Here is a 19,350-nt window from a genome sequence, read left to right as displayed (position 1 = left end):
GTCACAAGTCAGAACAACTGCTTGCACTAAGCGTGCAAGATTCCCAAGAAAGGAGCAAAGTATTAAAAAACCCTTCAGCTGAATTTAATACCAGTCTAAGGCAAACCTAACACTTCTCTACATGCTTCATCAATGGCCTCAAAGCTATGCTCTGCTCGGGTCTCCTGGACAAGCATGCTGCTACTAGTCAACATGTTCTCAGCACAGTATCCGTTGCTGTCTGAGGTTTACTACATTTAGATTAGGAGAGTAAATTAGTTGCAGTTTAAGTTGCAGCAACAAGAGCTAGCTATCTGTTATAGCAGCTTTCATTCACTATCAACCTCCCCCCCCCAAACCTGCACCTAACTCCTTTGCAGAAAACAAAGGCCAGTATACAGGAGTGGCTTTGTTACTGTAATTCTCTATCACAGATCTACTACCATAGGTGCTGCTTCATTTTATAGCCTAGTCTCAGAAGAGGGGAGAAACAGACACTAGGGTAAGCAAAACCCCACTTTTTCCCCTCCGAGCAAGATTAAAGGGAACAAAATCATCAACCCCACTCAATTTATCAAGTCGAGCTTTAAAGGCTTTTGCATGTGTACCTATCCTTCTCCCCATTACTCTCAGTGAAGAAGCTGGCTTCTTCCAGAACTTTATCTCAAGGACTTGACTCAAAACTTTGCAACATTACCTTCCTGCACCCAGGACAGCACGAAAAGGAATTATCAGTTCGCTTCATGAAGCCCAGCATTTTTTGGGGCATCTAGAAAGCTCTTAGATCATTTCTCTTCCAAGTAGGCAGCCTTGGAATGGCTGCCTTGCATTTGCAGTCAAAATTCAAGTATTTGAAAGTTTTCTGATGGGGAAAGCATTTAATGAGCTAAACAATTCATGCTGGTTTTCAAGAAGCAACATAATCCTCCCTCCAAACCTGCCATGCTTCATGGTATTTCATAAGCCTGTCAACATGACCTTTCTAACCACACACAGAAGTTACACCAGCCACGCACAAGGCTACATGAAAAAACAATACAGCACTACTTCAGAAAAATATTGTTAATAAAAGGCCACGGATACAGCCAAACTGGTATATCAGCAGTGACAAAACACTAAAGCGACGCTAATGTTAAACTACGCAGGATCCATTTGCATTTTGTGTTGGATGCTGCTATGCTGAAGATGCCATGTGCACATCTGAAATATATTAATTAATTCAGTGTGTTGCACCTACATGTATCTTACAATTATGCTTTCTGGATCAGCAATATGCTTTTTATTTGACAAAGCTTTACAGCATTATCTGTTACCAAAAAGGATCCCCAAACACAGAACACTTACAGGAGACAGAACTGGAAATCATGAACATGGAGTAAGTGTGTCCTGCCTATTAAGTTTAGTGAGAACTTTTTGCTTCATGATCCTTTTCTGCCACAAGTATAGGGAAGACTTACAAAACATGGCTAAGCTAGTTCTATGGCTTATCATGACCTATCCTGCTTTCCAGCTACATAGCCCTACATCTTCCTTTGCAATGGCCCATTAACCATACAGGAAAAGGTTAGGCATTTAGTACAGGAATCCTCATGAAGAACAGTTACAGCAACCTTGAGAAGACGACCAACAACTCAAAAATCTCTACTCTCAAGGAGTTTAGATTAAAGAGATACAGGCAACTCACCTGTAGCATTTGAAGATCTTAGTACGTATTAAACAGACACTATCAACTTGAAAAAAACCTCTTACATACTGTAGCTTAAAAACCAAATTATTAAAAAACCAAAAATGTTATAGACAAACTGTTTTTATACCTTGCTTACAGTGGTCCAGTGCCACTAACATAGGCATACATCTACACATTTAAAGCTGTTTTATCTTCTCCTTTTTCACACTGGTAGATACACAATGAAAAAAAATTGATTAGGCTTGCGAAAAGCATTCTGAGGGTTTGTGTTATCCAAGATCAAGACATCTATGCACTCAAGAACAGTGCACAAAGGAAAGCTCTGCATTAGCAGAGCAATATATTAGGTAACACAACTATGACGTTAGACAGGTAGAAAAAAGCAAGGAAATACTGAAATACCTTTTACTCTTTAGCCAGGAAGCTACAGATGATCACAGTATCACAGAGGAATGTATTTGGAAACAACAACCTATGTTACTTTGATCTGTTTAAAAGAGCTTCAAATACCCAACCCAAGCTTGCCTAGTAACTTACTCAGATCAGGTTAACTCACAGTGCCGTAAAAAGATCTCCCCCACCTACACCCAAGATAGTATTATTACACATACCAACCAACCATGGAAAACTATCATCCAGTGTATTTTGCAACAGCCGAGGGCTTCTCTAGATTAGAAAACAAGAATTTGCAGATGTACAGCGCTCGGTCACTTGGTCTTGGCTGACATCTAGTGGAGCTGGGAGCAGCACCTTCAGTTTCCAGCTTTTAGGTGTTTATACTTCCAAGGGAGACAGAATTGCATATTTAGGACACCTCAATTTACAGTATTTATTGCACCAAACTGCAACTGTGAAAATTACAGTCATTCTAAAAAAAAAAAATTATGAGAACTTAAAAGAAATATGACAACTTGGTCCTTTCCACACTTTCCAATAGACTAGGCAAAAGTTCTGTTCTATTTTCGTGCCTTCTATAGAATTCAGCAACTCAAATGCTTGCCATTTTCTCCAGGACACAAGCAATATTACAAGGCATATATAAAAGTGCTGCCTGGCCTTGCATCACTTTTGTCACCTTTTCAGAAGGCTTTCCATCAACCAAAGTATGCCAACATTCCTTTTAATTTCACTAAAAATCACATGCTTAGAAGAAAATAAGAATCCAGGGCTTTCACAGACTGAGGCCTTAGACATGAATGTTCATGTGCCCACAGATCTGTCCTGTTGACTCCTATTATTCAGAAATGACTAACCAAAATAGAGGGAACATTTTAAAGCATATAAGCACTCAACCAAAGTTGGAGCAGAGAAATGAATACTATTCATATACTGTGATCAATTTCTGAAGTCACCTAAAGACTTCTGCTTAATCCCAGTTCCATCCTGGGCACTCTGAACACAAGAAATAGACCCCTCTGCTGATACCTGCTGACAGGTTTATTACCCTCTTAGATTTCCAAACTGGTAGCTAGGTTGCACTGGAAAAAGCTAAAGAGCTTCCAAAGATTAAGGAATTGTGATTCTGTATCGGTAGGCCAAAAAAAACCCTGGCCCATGTACAGAACTTCATCAGCTTGGTGCATCTGCTGGTCAAAAGGTGAAGTTTCTAGAAACGTAGTATTGCTTAACATGTCAAGGCATAAGTCTGAATCACACGTTCCAGTCAACAAGGAAGTGCAGAGGAGGAGAAAAAAAAACCCAAAACCAACCAAACGAAAAAAGACAAACCCCAAAAAACCCCACAAAACAAAGCAATCTAAAAATAACGCATGAAGGCTGGGGTCTCAAGAGGCTCTGCTCCTGAAAGGAGTATTCCCATCCTTCTGGGTCAGGCATTCCCACCACCTGCCCTCAGGCGGTGTCTTGTGACAGTGCCTCACGAGACAGCCAGTACTGATATGCCACCTGGGGTAGAAGCATCCAAAGAGAGAAAGTGGCCTGCTTAGCAATCATAACTTTACAGCAGTTTAGGGTGCTCATGAAACTTTTCCCACGTACCATAAAACTGTGTAGACAGATTTTAAGGGTATGATTTTTTTTTTTTTTTACTTTCCACAAGTCTACACTAAAGGAAAGTTTTACTATTGTATGTAAAGAATAGTTTCAATGATTCATTTACGCTCTAGACAAAACCATTGCTGTTACAAGCTGGGAAAGTTTACCTGTCACCCTCCCTCCATTTAGATGGGCTGAATATTTCTTACTCTTTCTCTCCCTCAAAAATGACTGCATCTCCTAAACTGCTGAGATCTTTTTCAAGGAGCATGACACCAGGAGAGTGGTGGAAGGAGGGGAAGGAAAAAAAGCAGTTTTCCAGACTCTCCACTGGTACGCGACAGACTTCTGGAATATGCTAGGAGAAAACAGCATTTTTCAGACGGCTCATTACCTCAGTCACCTTGCAGTTCTGGCAGGCACGGAAAGCAACACTGGTGACACTGACTCTTAATGCAAGCGTCATACAGTGAACTACAAACCCCCTCACTCCTATATGCCTGTCCTTAAGCAGTCCAAGTAAAATTACTTTTAGTTTCCACACCCTGACCTAGTTTCTCCAATGCAAAAGTGGGGAATATTTTAAAATCTGATCCACTGCCTTGAAATGAACACCTGACCCAAACAAACAATCTCTTGTGTGAAATCACACAAGCAATAACACATCTACCATCATTAAACAGCATACAACCTACTTCAAAGAAGGCTGCCTTTACCAGAAGAAAGCACATCTTATCTACACAACTTTCCTCAGGAAAAAAACTTAACACCGAAGGCAAAAACTTTAATATTTGACAATCCACAATTCATTTCTGTAAGCATATGACACTCCCAGGACCACCTATTCTAGATAATGTCCTGAAACCAGGCACAGTAAAGGAAGTGGATTAATTTTCTTCAGATTAAGACTTCCCTTCCAGAGAACAGGGATGGATGGGGTGGAGGTTTGTTTTGGTGTTTTGGTTGGGGTTTGTGGTTTTTTTTTTGTTTGAGGTTGTTTTTTGTTGTGGGTGATTGTTTGGTTTTTGGGGGGTTTTTGGGGGTTTTTTTTTTTTTTTTGAAACACAGCACTTCCACCCCATCTTTCCATGATACTCCACTTCTGCAGACTAAAACATAGCACCAGGCTGCTGCATGTCTACTGACTCAGAGTGACTGTTTGCACATTTAGAGCCTATGCACTACTACTGCCAAAGTTATTCTCCAATTTAGGTCCAGATTTGGACACCAAAGTTTGCTGATGTGCTACATGCTTACCCATAAGGAAAGCATTCTAGTCAGCTGATACGCAGCCAACAAAGTGAGAGGCTAAAGGGCTGTTCACATCCCGACCTACACTGACTCAGCTGAAGAGCAGAATCATAGGTTACATACTCTGTTCACATGTAAAACGCAGAGTTTTGGGTATCCAAGTCCACAACTAATTCTAGCCTAAAAGCTATTGAGATCCCACTGGAATTTCTTTGGGCCATACCTGCCCTAGCAGAAAAAGGAATTTTCATTTCAAGGTACAACTTATTCCTTCTGGCTTCTTGACAACTGACTTACAAGTCAAAGCTTCCTAGTGGCTGCTATTTACCTTTCCCCAGTCACTTTTGGTACCAAGGATAGAATCTGGATGTAAGAGTCTTGAAATAATTTGGAAAGGTATTAAATTCCTAACAGCCTTCTTCCTTCTCTCCCCTCCTCTCACATGCAAAAAACAAAAAACCAAAAAAACACAGAACGTTAACACATTCCACAGTATTGTGACTCTGACTTCCTCTCGAGATTAAATATGAAATTTCATTTAGATGCAAACACACTGCAAGAGTAAACTAGGTATTTTAGACACACAGAGAACTGGTAGAATAATCAGACTGACTATCTGAAAGATTTAGAAGAAAACAAGGGAAATCTCTCAAATATATATATTTATATATCACAGTACGTAGGACAACTTAATCCCCTCATATGAATAAATTAACCTGTCACAAAGGATTACATTAATATTGTCTTATTTTGCTTGAATATGCTGTACTTAACTGAAAATTGTGCTCTTCAAAAGAGACTGTTTGCCGTGTTCTCTAAGTACATAGGCAATATCGTTCACAGAACCAAGGAAACTAGAAGAAAGATTTAGGACCAATATGGTGTCTTCATAAGTCAGCTTCTGAAAAGAAACTTTCTTCTACTTCAGATTTAAAACTTGACTGAAGACTGAAACTATCTGACTGACCAAAGGCAGCAATCTAAATTTTTGCAGATGGTTCAAAAAAAAAAGGCAGGCTACCTGACAGTTAGCTGGAGAAGCATTTTCATATGCAGTTATTAAGCAATACTCCAAGAAACAGTAACTGCAAAGAGACGCATACAGAAACTCAGAATCGACACTGACATCACGTAATTGCTATTGCAGCAACTATGTCCTCAGTTAATCAGAGCTGAACGACATTCTCCCAGATTTGCAAACAGCCGGTGCTGCACTGCAATCAGGCGTGCAACTGCAGACCACGCATCCCTAGGAAACTCAGGAAGGAAGTAGCAGAACCCAGAGGAGCCATTGCTACATGAATTTCAGAATAAGCTACTGTAGCTTCGCTACAAACACAAAGACTGCCCTGGTGCATTTATACCTGCAAGAGCCATTCCTCCCAACTGCCCTGCAGCATGTGCAGTATAACTGTAACTAGTAAACTAGTAAGATTTCCATTAAACATCTGTAATGCAGAACTGCTTTCTCCATCACACTTCAAAGAAAGCCAACACAACAGCATTGGTTACACTTGCAAATTCTATTAATTTTGGCATAAGGGACATGCAAGCTCTTGAAAAAAACAACCCTTGAAGAGTAAAGCAAGAATAAGAATCTTATTTATTCTCATCTTACGGAAATATTGTGCAACAGAGAAGGAAGAGAGTTTTACATATTCTCTGAGGAATTTTGTTCTGGGGTTAGATCAGTTTATTTTTGCAGAGTAAGGCCAAAATGCAAAAAATACCCATTCAATGGGAAAAACAACCTAGGTGAGTTTTAGGTGCGTAATATCCAACTATGTGTGTATGGAAACACTGGGCACTTCCTGATCATGCAGAGTAAGTATTGTCAACACATTCATGAAAGACAGAGAACTCCTCTGCAGATGAGAAGACACACAGATGCATGCCACTGAAATTCATTGATTTTAACAGCCCAGTGACTAAAGAGCGAGCCCAGGATTCTTTTGCCATCAGTGAAGAAAGATAAGAACCTTCAACGGTTGATCCATGAGGCTGCTAGTGATTTCCCAGGGTGACCTGAATACAGTGAAGTAAAGCAGGATTAAATTATGTGCTTTGAGTCTCACATCATTTATCCTTTCTTTCTGAATGAATACTGCTCCCTACTATAGGCATCATCAAGCAAAGATCATGAAGTGCCAGGCAGACACAAAAAAAAGACACTTTTCGAAGTTCTGTACTGCTTCATGTGACACCTTCTGATTTCATCTTCATCACTGCACTGAAACTTTTTCAGTCATTTATTCATACAAGGCAGCTTAACTACAATATCTTTAAAGAACAGGAAAGAAACTCAGGTATACATACATATATACTCTAGAGCATGAGTTGAGATGAGACTTTGGCTCAGAACCCAACCTCAAACGCAGTGATGTAGTTCAACCTACCTCCAATTTGCCTGCAACTTACCACATTTTTGAAGTCATCCTCTGCTTCATCAAATTTTCCTTGCTTCAGCAGTAAGTGTCCTCTCTGCAATCTTGCCTGAAATGAAACGTAATTTGATTTACAAACTGGAATTCAGCAAAGTATGAAAATAAGTTTCAGTTTCCTTTAGCAGCAAGAAAAAGTTCAATTTTACTACAGCTAACAAGCCACAGTGTTTATGAGCAGCTGCAGCTCATGGAAAGAGCTCATCTGAAGAGTTACATAAAAGAAAGTGAGTGAATGTTTACCTTACACCACTTTCCTGATTATAACTCTTTAGAGATTTTAATAATTTAGCAGAAATAATAAATAATAGACAATCCCCACATTTCACTAAACTTTCAGAATAACAGAAGCTATGTAAAAAGACAAGTTAATGACTTAGAAGATTTTGATTTATACCAAGAATATTTTCATACAACAACGAATTTAACATTTGCCCCTTCATTGTAAGCTCTGCAGGACATGCTACTGCTCATGAAAAAAGGAGATGAGAGAATCAGATGGAGAGGACTCCATCATTCTCCACATACGATAAACAGAAGGGAGCAAGGAGTAAGTAAATCTGAATTTGCAACAATCCCATTGGAAGGCAGTGAGATTAGGACAGTTCCTATAGAGAAGAGATGCCTCAGATCAAATGCTGATTAAGACAGAAGAAAAACAGAGGCATCTGTGCTCTCTTCCCCCCCTCGCTCTCAGAGGGCAAAGCCTTGGTGAATGAGAAGAGAGACACAAGTGAGAGACAGAAAATGTTTAGCACAAACCCTTGAGGCATGAACTTAAAACTACTATTAGTTGTTAGAATAACTGGCTAGACTGTACATTCAACCACATACACCATTGCTACAATTCTATCCTACTTAAAGCCTTCTGAATAACATATTTTCTGCTTAGCAAAATCTGAAAAAACAACTTTCTTCAAAGTACTTTTTTTACACTTGAACAATTTGCAGTTCCAGTAATACTTACAGAAGTGAAGTCCTCCTTTAATTCGACCACTTTACTTAAATCACGAATTGCTGCTTTAGATTTGCCCATGGCTAAGTACACTGTGGCTCTTCTGTAATAAGCAATGTAGTTATCAGAGTCTCCCTCTGCAAGTGAACGAACAGCAATCAGAATACTATCTTGAAGCAACTGAAACTTTGGGTACAGTGAAACTGTAATGACTAAAAAATATATTTCCTGAGTTCTAAGCCACTGAAAAAATGGCGTTTATCAATAAAACCTAACATTTATAACATTATCCAAGCAATATTTTCTGTGCAGTTTGATTATTTAACAATAAAGATTACAGAAACACAGCAAATGCCAAATAATTACAAGTACTTAAGTTGAAATGTGTACGTTTTTCAGCTTTGCACAAGAAAACAGCCACTACACACTAACCCTTTACCTCCAGCTGCAGGCCTACATTTGAAAGCATGTTAATTCATCACTCTCCATCCCAGTCCCTGTCCATCATACAGGATGCAAGCAGATAATCCCAAAATGACCAATATGTTAGTCTTAAATTGTCACAGATGCATAAACCCTTTACATCATTCTTTGAAATAGCAGCAACTTCTTTCTTTAATATTCATGTGGGCACCAACACCCCCTCTCAATGGCAGGCAAGCACGTGTACATTAGCAAAACCTGAAGGCAAACTTCAAGGCTCAGACATTCCACATTGTCTGCTGGACAAACTTCCAAGATCCAGCAATTTTAACACTCTCTAGGCCTGCACATGTACATACATCCTTACAGGAGACAAACATCAGACTCTGAAACCAAATATTTGAAAGAAAGAGATTACAGTTACTGTGGGCTCTCAAGGAAAGGTAACTTCAACCACTCAAACAACCATATGCAATAGAAGACAGTAAACATTTTACTGTGCTATTAAAAAAAAAAAAAATCAATGCAGAATTTGTAGACAGGAACATCCATATCTGAGGAACAAAACAAGTATTTCTCTTCCTCACCTCATTTGAGGTTAAATTTGAGCTTTAAAATTAACGGAACAAATAGCATTGCCAAAAATCTTATGGTCGGTAACTGAGCTTCACAGCTGGCCACCTCCATTACCGAAACAGTAGCTCAGTTCTCACAGGAAAACGTATCTGCATTCTTCCTCTACAATATCTTGGCTGTGGAAATTCTAACATCCAGCACTGAAATGTAATAATTCACACACCAGCATTACAATCATCAAGTAAATTCAAATATTGCTACCTTTAAAAAAAGAAGGAAATATTAAGTCCTACTGCATACAACTAAATGTGTAGGGTAGGCACAAATCAATAACTGAAATTAAGGAACTTTATTAATACACAAAGGATGAAAGATAGGGAAGAGCTAACCCAGAAAGTATGTTCCAGCACCGGATGATCTTTCTGACAATCAGAAGATGGTTTTGCCATCTTCTGCAATAATGATCAGCAATTGACATTTACCCAGAGAGAAGGCATAAGCCATCAACTTGACAGCAATGAAGAAGAGAGTTGGAAATTTAAATGAAGAGAGAGAAAAAATGGACAGTAGCTTTCTTTTATTTTTAGATGTTTGCAAAAAAGAAAAATAGGCTGGCTGAGGGAAAGACAAAAAGATCTATTTACCACACAGTCTACAATGACGCAGTTCAGCAAAAAAGGATTAATGAAACTTCTTCTCCCCTCCTCTACACACAGAGCAGGCAAATCACGCTTAAAGTCTTTTCAAAAAGGCAAAATACAAAGAAGAAAGAAGTCTGATGACAGTTTAGGCAATAAGGCTCAAATCACCATCCAACTAAGAATCCCAACAAAGTCACAACAGAGGTGGCCACACCGTAGTTCTACCAGCTGCTCGAGCACTGCTGGCAAAGCAGAGGCTTTCACCCCATGCAGGCACCTCACGCTGCTGCTGCCTTTGCAGGGTCACAGGCTGAACTGGACTTTTCACCAAATCCAAGGTAAAGCTTGCCAACCAATAATAAAGGAATAAACCATGTTGTAACACTACTCAGATCCCACAGGAATGGCTTTGGCAGTGAAACATAAGGCAAAAGGAGTAACAGGCTGCCTCTGGGTGGAATAAGGAGCTTCTGTAGCACAGAAAGAGGAAGTTCCCCCCTCCACTCCCTTCGTATAAGGGAAGGTGATCTTTGAGAACTCCTTGAAGTTATTAATAGCTCAGAATCAGCAGATATTTCATTTAAATATCACTGTTAGACCAAGGCATAAATAGAAAAGTCTCAACATTATAACTCATTACTGCGTAATACCTTGGTATTATTCCTCTCACAGAGAAAATTATGCACTTGTACAGTCCAATTACTTAAAAAATAACAAGCCCCCTGCAACTCAGAAATTTTAGTGTTAATGGACACTGCTCTTTGCTGGTACCATCTGTCTCTGTGCTTCAATTCAAGGATTTTAACCAGAAAAGTTGCTTTAAAATTTATAGAAGCAAACGATTAACTCCACGGTTTGCTGAAAATGGAGAACAACAAAGCAAGAACTCACTCACTAGTTGAGTATAAGAGATGGACAGTCAATATACTCTTCACTACCAGTTCAGTATCTCAGACTTGTAGCATCAGTTTCACTAAGGTATCGTCCACTTCAAGATTTAATTTAAAAAAAAAGGGGGGGGGACGGGACGGACACCATTTTAAATACTGAATTTTTTACAGTGCTGGAAAGAAGAAAGCATGGATGAACTCAAACTTTCAAAGTCATACTTCAAAAGACTTTATAAAAATAAAACCTAATCTTGATGGGATTAGAGACAGGGAATACCTCATCAAATGATACCACAGTCAATGATAATGGCTTCTTACAACTAGCTTACAGAACAGCAGTAACTTAGTGTTCACTAAGTATCATGTAGTTAATTTAACAGTTTATTTTATCAAAACCAAAGCATAAGTATTCTACTGCATCTCTGCTGGCTCCCATCTAAACTACTGCACAAAGGTGCCTCAACTTCTGTTACTCATGGAACACAACTTGTAAGAAAGCAGGATACTTAATGAAGCAAACAGTAGGAAAAAAAACACCAAAGGCATTTCAGTGCAAGAGTCACTTTCCTGAGATACTTACCTATAGCTGCATGAAAGTGAGACAAAGCATCTGCTAGCTGCCCAGCAGCCAATAACTTCTTTCCCATTTCAAGCTGTTTTTCTACTTCTGCATTTATTCCACATTCAGCTCCTTAAAGAAAAACAAAAAGATAAAGGTTCTGAATGACCAGTTTGAGCATACAAAATGCATACAGTGATAATACAATTCATATAACAAACACTTAGTGATATAGATGCAGAAGTCACATCTTCCCATACTAAAACAACCTGCAGCCTCAAAAACATATAGCATGTCTTCCCTGGCCCAAAAACAATGTCAAAGTAAATAAACACTGTAAAGCACCACATTGTGAGAAGGCACTGAATACGTGTTTCTATTCCTGTCTATACATTCACACAGAATCACAGAATCCCAGGTTGGAAGGGACCTCAGGGATCATCTAGTCCAACGTTTCTAGGAAGAGCACAGTCTAGACAAGATGGCCCAGCACCCTGTCCAGACAACTCTTGAAGGTATCCAACGTGGCCTAGTCAACCACTTCCCTGGGGAGATTATTCCAATGGCTGACTGTCCTCAATGTAAAAAAATTTTCCTCTGGTGTCCAATCGGAATCTCCCCAAGAGCAACTTGTGTCCATTCCCCCTTGTCCTCTCCATGTGACCCCTTGTAAAAATGGACTCTCCATCTTCTTTGTAGCTATCCCTTAAGTACTGGTACATGGTGATGATATCCCCTCTGAGCCTCCTCTCCTCAAGGCTGAACAAACCCAGCTCTCCCAGCCTCCCCTCATATGGCAGGCTTCCCAGTCCTTTGATCATCTTGGTGGCCCCTCTCTGGTCCCCTTCCAGCCTGTCCACATCATTTTTGTACAGTGGGGGCCAGAACTGCACACAGCACTCCAGGTGTGGCCTGACAAGCGCTGAGTAGAGTGGGATGATGACTTCTTTATCTCTGTTGGGGATGCCCTTTTTGATGCAACCCAGCATTCTGTTGGCCTTCTTGGCCGCAGCAGACACTGTTTGCTCATGTTGAGCTTTCTGTCCACCAGGACCCCCAGGTCCCTTTCCACAGAGCTGCTCTCCAGCCAGGTGGATCCCAGTCTGTGCTGCACTCCTGGATTATGTTTTCCAAGGTGCAAGACCTTACACTTGTCCTTGCTGAACTTCATAAGGTTCTTGATGGCCCACTCTTCCAGCCTATCCAGATCTCCCTGCAGAGAAGCTCTCCCTTCTGGAGTGTCTACTTCCCCACTCAACTTGGTGTCATCAGCAAATTTCATCAGGCTACACTTGATGCCATTATCCAGATCACTTATAAAGATATTGAATAACATTGGGCCCAATATTGATCCCTGGGGGACTCTACTTGTGACAGGTTGCCACTTGGAAACGGAGCTATTTATCACCACCCTTTGGGTGCGGCCTGTCAGCCAGTTCCCCACCCACTGCACAGATTGCTTGCCTAGACCAGAACACATCAGCTCAGGAGGAGACTATGGGGGACTCTACCAACGGCCTTGGAGAAGTCCAGGTAGACAATGTCCACTGCCCGACCCATGTCAACTAGGCAAGTCACTTTGTCATAGAAGGCCACCAGGTTTGTCAAGCACCATCTGCCTTTAGTGAAGCCATGTTGGCTTTTCCCAATCACGTGCTTCATTTGACTTGTGATGGCCCCAAGGAGGATTCGTTCCATAACTTTCCCAGGGATTGAAGTAAGGCTGATGGGGCTATAGTTACCTGGATCCTCCCTCGAGCCCTTCTTGTAGATAGGGGTAACATTTGCCTTCCTCCAGTCCTCTGGGACATCCCCCGTTCTCCATGACTTCTCGAAGATTATGGGGAGTGGCCTTTTTGCACATCAAGCCTTACACATCAACTATAAAAACTGAGTACATTTCTATGGGGGCTTTCAATTTCAGAAGAACCTGGAAAACCACCCATAATGCACATATAGCAAATATATGAAGGCTTTAAGTTAAATTTCATGACCCTGCTGATATCTCAGGACTCAACTGAGAACTATCAGCTACTGCAGAGATTGGCTTCTCATCTACTGCACTTTTGTCTCATCTTTGTCACTCCCAAGGCAAACTGTTTCTAGAGCACAAGTTTTGATATAAGCAATTAAAAGTCTCACTCCCTTTTCATTTAATCAGTAGTATGAAAATAATATTAAAGCGGTATGCTTTCAAAGTGCCAGTTTTAGTTTAAAGCTAATAAATTGCTGCTGCTCAACCAAGAGGGAAAGACTATCGTTGAGATGAAATGAGCAGCAAAGTGCAAATACATGCTGTACCTACATCAATTCAGCAACAGAGGTTTTTCCATTTGTATTGCTTCCAGCATTCTTCAAATCAGGACAGAATTTCACTACAACTTACTGGTTTATGACTATTAAAACTTTCACACTGTAACAGTTTTCTTTTACTAAAAGCATAACATGTGCATAAATTTAAGCAAGGTAATATATTAAAATCCTGAATAAACACATTACATTAGAAAACAATGAACTTCAATTACTGGGAATCAATTTCTTTAATTTAGGTTTTGTATCGAGCTAATTCAGATAGGCACTTGAATTAATCTTAAACACAAAAACGCAGCAGTACTTTGAAGTAGTTTCTTAAAGTCTGAATAAAAATGTTACACTATACAGACTGAAGGAAAGTATATCAACACTTCTCACACTAAAGGTGATTAAGGAACAAAGTATTTGTAATGAAAGAACAGTAATTTCCGATCACCAAGTAATCAAGATTTTAGAACTAGGAGCTCTTAGCACCTGGGATCTCAATTTAATTTTCCTTCCCTACTCCTTAACACAGTTCATAATTCTTTTAATTCCACATTATAAGAAAACCATTGAGCTGTCCGTACCAAAATGAACAAAATGTCCTCTGTATCCACTGGAAAAAAGCTCTTTCTGATAAAAGACTGGTAAAAATTCAGCAAACTGGATTCAAGGGCTTCAATTCAATTATTTGCTTTAGAACAATGACAGCAAATAAATCCCTGTTTTTAATTTATGGGAATGACTTTATAAATAAGCCCCAAATTTCCAGTCAGTAATTTTTTTGTTTAAATAGATGAAGTAAAATAGTAATTACTTATCCTATAACCAGTCTGGGGATCTTACTAAACAATGCATTTTAAAATCCATTCTAGGTATGTATAGTTCTGAATAAAATATAAATAGCTCCACTGAGAGCGGAGAAGTATTTCTTCACAGTAATATTTTCCATTCACAGTATCCTACTTCAAGGTAGCTTTTATGAGAATGTCCAATTTTCAGAAAAATGGACATTCTTCTTTGCAATTTTGCTTCTTTAGCTTAAAGCTTTGATCACCGAGTAGTCCAATGACTACTCTAAAATGACAAAGCAAGCATTGGAGGAAAACAAACAAACCAACACACCAACAAAAAAAAAGAAACAAACAGAATAAAACTAGAAAACAAACCCACCACAGATTTCCCTGCCTCTGGAAGTATATTAGCAGCAAATCAGGTTATCAAACAATAAACAGACTGAAGTATTTAACATGAGCTAAACCAAAAAATTCTTAAGCTTCACCCCTCCTGTCTCTCCCCACATATGAACATTTGAAATCTTTCAAAACTTGTCAGTTTGGAGTGGTATCCTAGAAGTGGGCTGTAAATTACTCCTTGATGAACCTTCCATCCACCTAAACACAGCATCCGATTTTCACAGAGCCTCAAGCACCTGAAGGAGTATCCTCGTTTCACATTTAGTCACACATCAGGATAGCTCCAAGAATAGATTTTCCACAATAAGAGGTACCTATCCAATTCAGTGGCTTTCATACACATTGTGTTCAGTACAGTTTTACAGTTACATAATACTTTAGGCAGGAGAGCCATCTTTTTCCTTGAAAATACCAAAGATGATAAACAAAGGAAATGAGAAAGGTGACATTAACAGTAAACAGGTAAGTAACAAAAGCGGGAGCAACACAGATAGAGAAATAAGGCAAACTGTAAAGGACTGTAGGATCCCTGCAGAACAAGACTAATTATAAAAGACATATATTGAACTTGGCTCTGTAAGTTGCTGATCATAAATTGATCTCCAGAAGCCTATATAGCCAATGTAACCATGATGAAAAGTGACACTTCCCATAACTACTCAGGAACACTGACACTGACCTGATAGTTTGGCAGTTTATTCATATAAACCTCTTGCTTATTCATTTTCTGGCTGCAGGCAAACAATTGCTCCAGTTAAACAAGACATCTGAAAACTGTAAACTAGACACAGGAGTCTAAGGGCTCAAATTCTGTGTAACCTATCTGGGTGCCTGTTCACTCATTGGTCTAGGAATGAACATAAGGACTCAAGGACTCGTTCAACAACTTGGAGTGTTCAACCCCACAGAGCTCTTTCCAACAGACAGAGTGTCATTAGTGAGCTGGATACCAAGGGCCCAGCACTACAGCTGAGGAAGCTTTCTACTCTCCACCAAGAAACTGAATTTATGCAAGAGATATGCAAGCATACTCTTTATTTCTAAAATTTTCAAGTATTTTGATTTGAATATTATTTCTAAAGCCTGTCTAATTGTTACCAATTCACCAAGGACCTCAGATGACCACACACAAGAATCCCAGCTGTCAAATCAAGTCAGCTATTCTGCATAAATTCAGAGTCTGTAGTCCTGGCACTGATGCAAGAGTGGAAGAGTTTAAAAAAAACAAAAAACCCACCAAACAAAAGACTGAAAATAAACAGAATTAGCTCTGACTGCATACCAGAAACAGAACTGTTTCAAAGACAGAGGAAATATGCATGTCACTAATCTTAATTTCAATGATCTAAACTCCTTCCACCCCCATAAAAGAGCTTGATTATTGCCTTGTCATGTAAGTGGGAGATCCTGCTTTTGGGGTGTGGTTTTTGATCAGAATAACCCTGTGGTTAGCAGGGTCTTAGTGTTAGTCTTAAGACTAAGTCTCAGTCTTAAATTCACTGTTCACTGTTATTTTCAAACAAGTTTGGGTTTTGCTTTTGTGTGTGTTTTTTTCAAGAACAAGACTTAAAGTAAGAAGTGGACATGCAGCCATAGTTTCAGGGGCAATATGCAAAGGCTCACAAGGAGCCTCAAAGCATTTAGTTGAGCCATGTGTAACTTCCACCCATCAAGTTTTTACTCCCTCGGTTTGCAAGGAAAGTTGGTAAATATAGCCAAGACTGGCAAACCAAAAAGCCACCCACCCTCCCCCCACAAGTATCCTTTGCTATTTGGGGTGAGAAAAAAAACCCTCCAATACTTGGGACAGAAACATATGGTATGGGGGTTGGGGGTGAGAGAAACACGTAATGCTAGTGGTCTGACAACAACAAACTGAGCTTTATATACTCAAAGCCTATTTCTTCTTCCCCTTATTACATTTCCTTTCTTCAACTGCTGTGAAGAAGAGGGGGGAGAGGAACAATACTCCTCTATCCTCCTCAGTTGCCTCTTTTTGCTGCAATCAGTGCAGACAAACAGCCATGAAGGATAAATCTTCCCGAGAGGTGATCTGTGTCAAATGGGAGCCTATTCAGCACAAGTCAGGCTATCTGAAGAAGAGGAATCCAGGGAAACACAATACAAAGGACTGAACTGCAACCTGCCACATCACCAAGTACTCAAAAACTTTTTTACTGAACTCATTCACCAGCCAGATATAAAAATTAGTATTCATAGATATTGAATGTAGGATACAAAGTTAATACAGGCCAACTGTTCCACTGATTCATGAATCAGATGGCACAAGGCAGACCTCTATCATCAAAACAGCAAGATACAAATTTAAATGCGAATATGAACACCTTTGAGTTCAAAGATCAATAATATTGGGGGGAAAACAATAATCCAGATACTAATGTAATGTAATCCAGATAATAATGTAAACCCCCTAACTACATGCTCTGAAAAAAGAACTCGTGAACTAAGGGGTTAATAAGTTCAGTAGATAAGAACCAGAACCATCACTTTTTATTCTATTACTGTACTGTACATCTTTATTGACTGAAGCTAAGAATTTATACCCCAAATCTGGAAGTGTGGCTTTGACAAGTCCACGCAGCCATTAAACCATATACTTGAAATAGGCTAGCAGCTCCAAATAAAGAATCCTCAGCATGAGCATCACTGCCACAATCCTGGGGAAGGGAGTATACTTTGACCACAATTATATTTCCTCTGACACTACCAGAATACACATCCAAAAAAGCAATTCAACACCACAATAAGTAGTCTTATACTACAGAGCATCTTTGCCACAGTATGTTCCTGTTGCTGTTTGGCCAGCTGAAGTATTCATTAGTTTAGTATATCAACTGAATTTCTAATGTCAAGCCCAGGTCAGTGTTAAATCTAAGGACTTATTCTGACTATTGACAGCTTCCATTCCACTTCAGTCTGCCACTGCCAGTTAAAGACCGCTCCTCAGGTGAAACTCTTGACTATGTGCACAACCATGTAACCAAGTTATAAATTCAACAGAGGCCTGTGAATAAGAGTTTGGGGCTGTTCAGGTGTTGCTGACAGCATACTCTGAAAGCAAACAGGCCACACAAAGCACAGATAAACTTCTCCACTGAACTTCAAATACTAATGGTGAGAGGAAAAAAACACCAAAAACAAACAAAACAAAACCCAGTACAACAAAGCAAAAACAAACAAATGCAACACAATTGCCAAAAGCCTCAGCGAATTTGTAGGACTGGTGCTAATAATGGCTGTGGCTGACTGCTGAAAAAGCCTTTGAACTTGGGACCTGCACAAAATTCATACAGAAATGAGAATTCAAGGCCAGCACGGAACTGGCCAATGCTGCTGACACACGGTTGCACTCTAGGACACCACATTTTCAAGACCTCACAGCAGCTGGCAGCCTACCAGCAGGCCAAGGAAAAGGAAGCACAGACCCAGCTACCTCAAACAGCACCGCCAGGGTAAAACCGAACAGGTTACAGGCAGCGACGGTGCCCTCATTACACACCCTTCGCTACAGCCGCGATGAGGTGGCAGTTCTCCACCTCCTTCTTTCCTCACACCCTTTCCAGAACTGCTCTCCCCGCCGGCCGGTCCCGCGGGGGCTGTCCCGCCGCCACGGTGCTGGCGGTCCCTGGGCCTCTCGCGGCCCGGCCAGCCCGGCGCACCGCTCGGCTCAGGCCCGCCGGCTACCAGGCCGCAGCCCCGCCGGCTCCGCTCCTTTCTCCCCCGGCGCCTCGGCCCGGCTATGCCGGCTGACCCGCACCCCGGCCGGACGCCCCGGCAACCCCAACCGGCGCGACCGTCGCCAAGAGCCCGGAAGGGAGAAAGGTGTAGGCGAGCAGCAGCCGGCTCCCCCCGGCCCGTCGCTGCCCCGCCTCCGCCCCACCTGCCCCACGCACCACCGGGCCGCGGCTCCCCACCCCCCACCCCGCGCGTGACCCCTCACAAACCCCCCGCGCGGCCGCCGGCAGCGAGGCGCCCCCGGAGGGGCGGGCACCCCGTGTCCCGCCGGTCCCTCACCCTGGTACTGCAGGTCGAAGAGCACGAGCAGGAATGGCAGCGCGGAGCCCAGGCGGCCGGCAGAGGCCGCGGGAGACACCATCTCCGCCGACCCCCGCGGCGACAGCGGCAGCGGCCCGACAGCACCAACTTCTCCGGGCTGGATCGTGGGCGCCTCTGATTGGCCCCGCCGTACACACCCGCCCACCCCCCTCTCGCGCTGGCCGAATGTAGAAGCGGCGTGAGGGGAAGGGGGGGGGAGGGGGCGCGGCTTCGCGCCTGCGCAGCACGGAGGTGGCGCGCCGCCGCCACTGAGCTTGCGCGAAAGGGCTGCTGCGCTCACTTCCCCCCCGCGCCTGCGCCTGCGCCTGCGCCTGCGCAGAAAAGTGGAGCGACGCAACTGGCTTCCCACAGATGGCTGCTGCAGTGGAGATGGCGGTGCGAGGCT

The 19,350-nt window shown here is 41.5% G+C and overlaps 1 protein-coding gene across 1 annotated transcript in view; it reads right to left on the bottom strand.

Moving 5' to 3' along the window:
* DNAJC3 (DnaJ heat shock protein family (Hsp40) member C3) overlaps positions 1 to 19,146 on the bottom strand; it is a 35,999-nt gene extending 16,853 nt beyond the window's left edge. The window contains exons 1-4 of the mRNA XM_075089748.1: positions 18,924 to 19,146; positions 11,419 to 11,529; positions 8,321 to 8,445; positions 7,331 to 7,405 (exon numbers count right to left, since the gene is read on the bottom strand). Coding sequence (XP_074945849.1) covers positions 7,331 to 7,405; positions 8,321 to 8,445; positions 11,419 to 11,529; positions 18,924 to 19,005 — 393 coding nt within the window. The 5' untranslated portion in view covers positions 19,006 to 19,146. The remainder of the gene's footprint in view (positions 1 to 7,330; positions 7,406 to 8,320; positions 8,446 to 11,418; positions 11,530 to 18,923) is intronic.
* Positions 19,147 to 19,350: the final 204 nt, after the last annotated feature.

This window comes from Phalacrocorax aristotelis, chromosome 1 (assembly GCF_949628215.1).
Source record: "Phalacrocorax aristotelis chromosome 1, bGulAri2.1, whole genome shotgun sequence".
NCBI lineage: Eukaryota > Metazoa > Chordata > Aves > Suliformes > Phalacrocoracidae > Phalacrocorax > Phalacrocorax aristotelis.
This window is presented reverse-complemented; position numbering and strand designations above follow the sequence as displayed.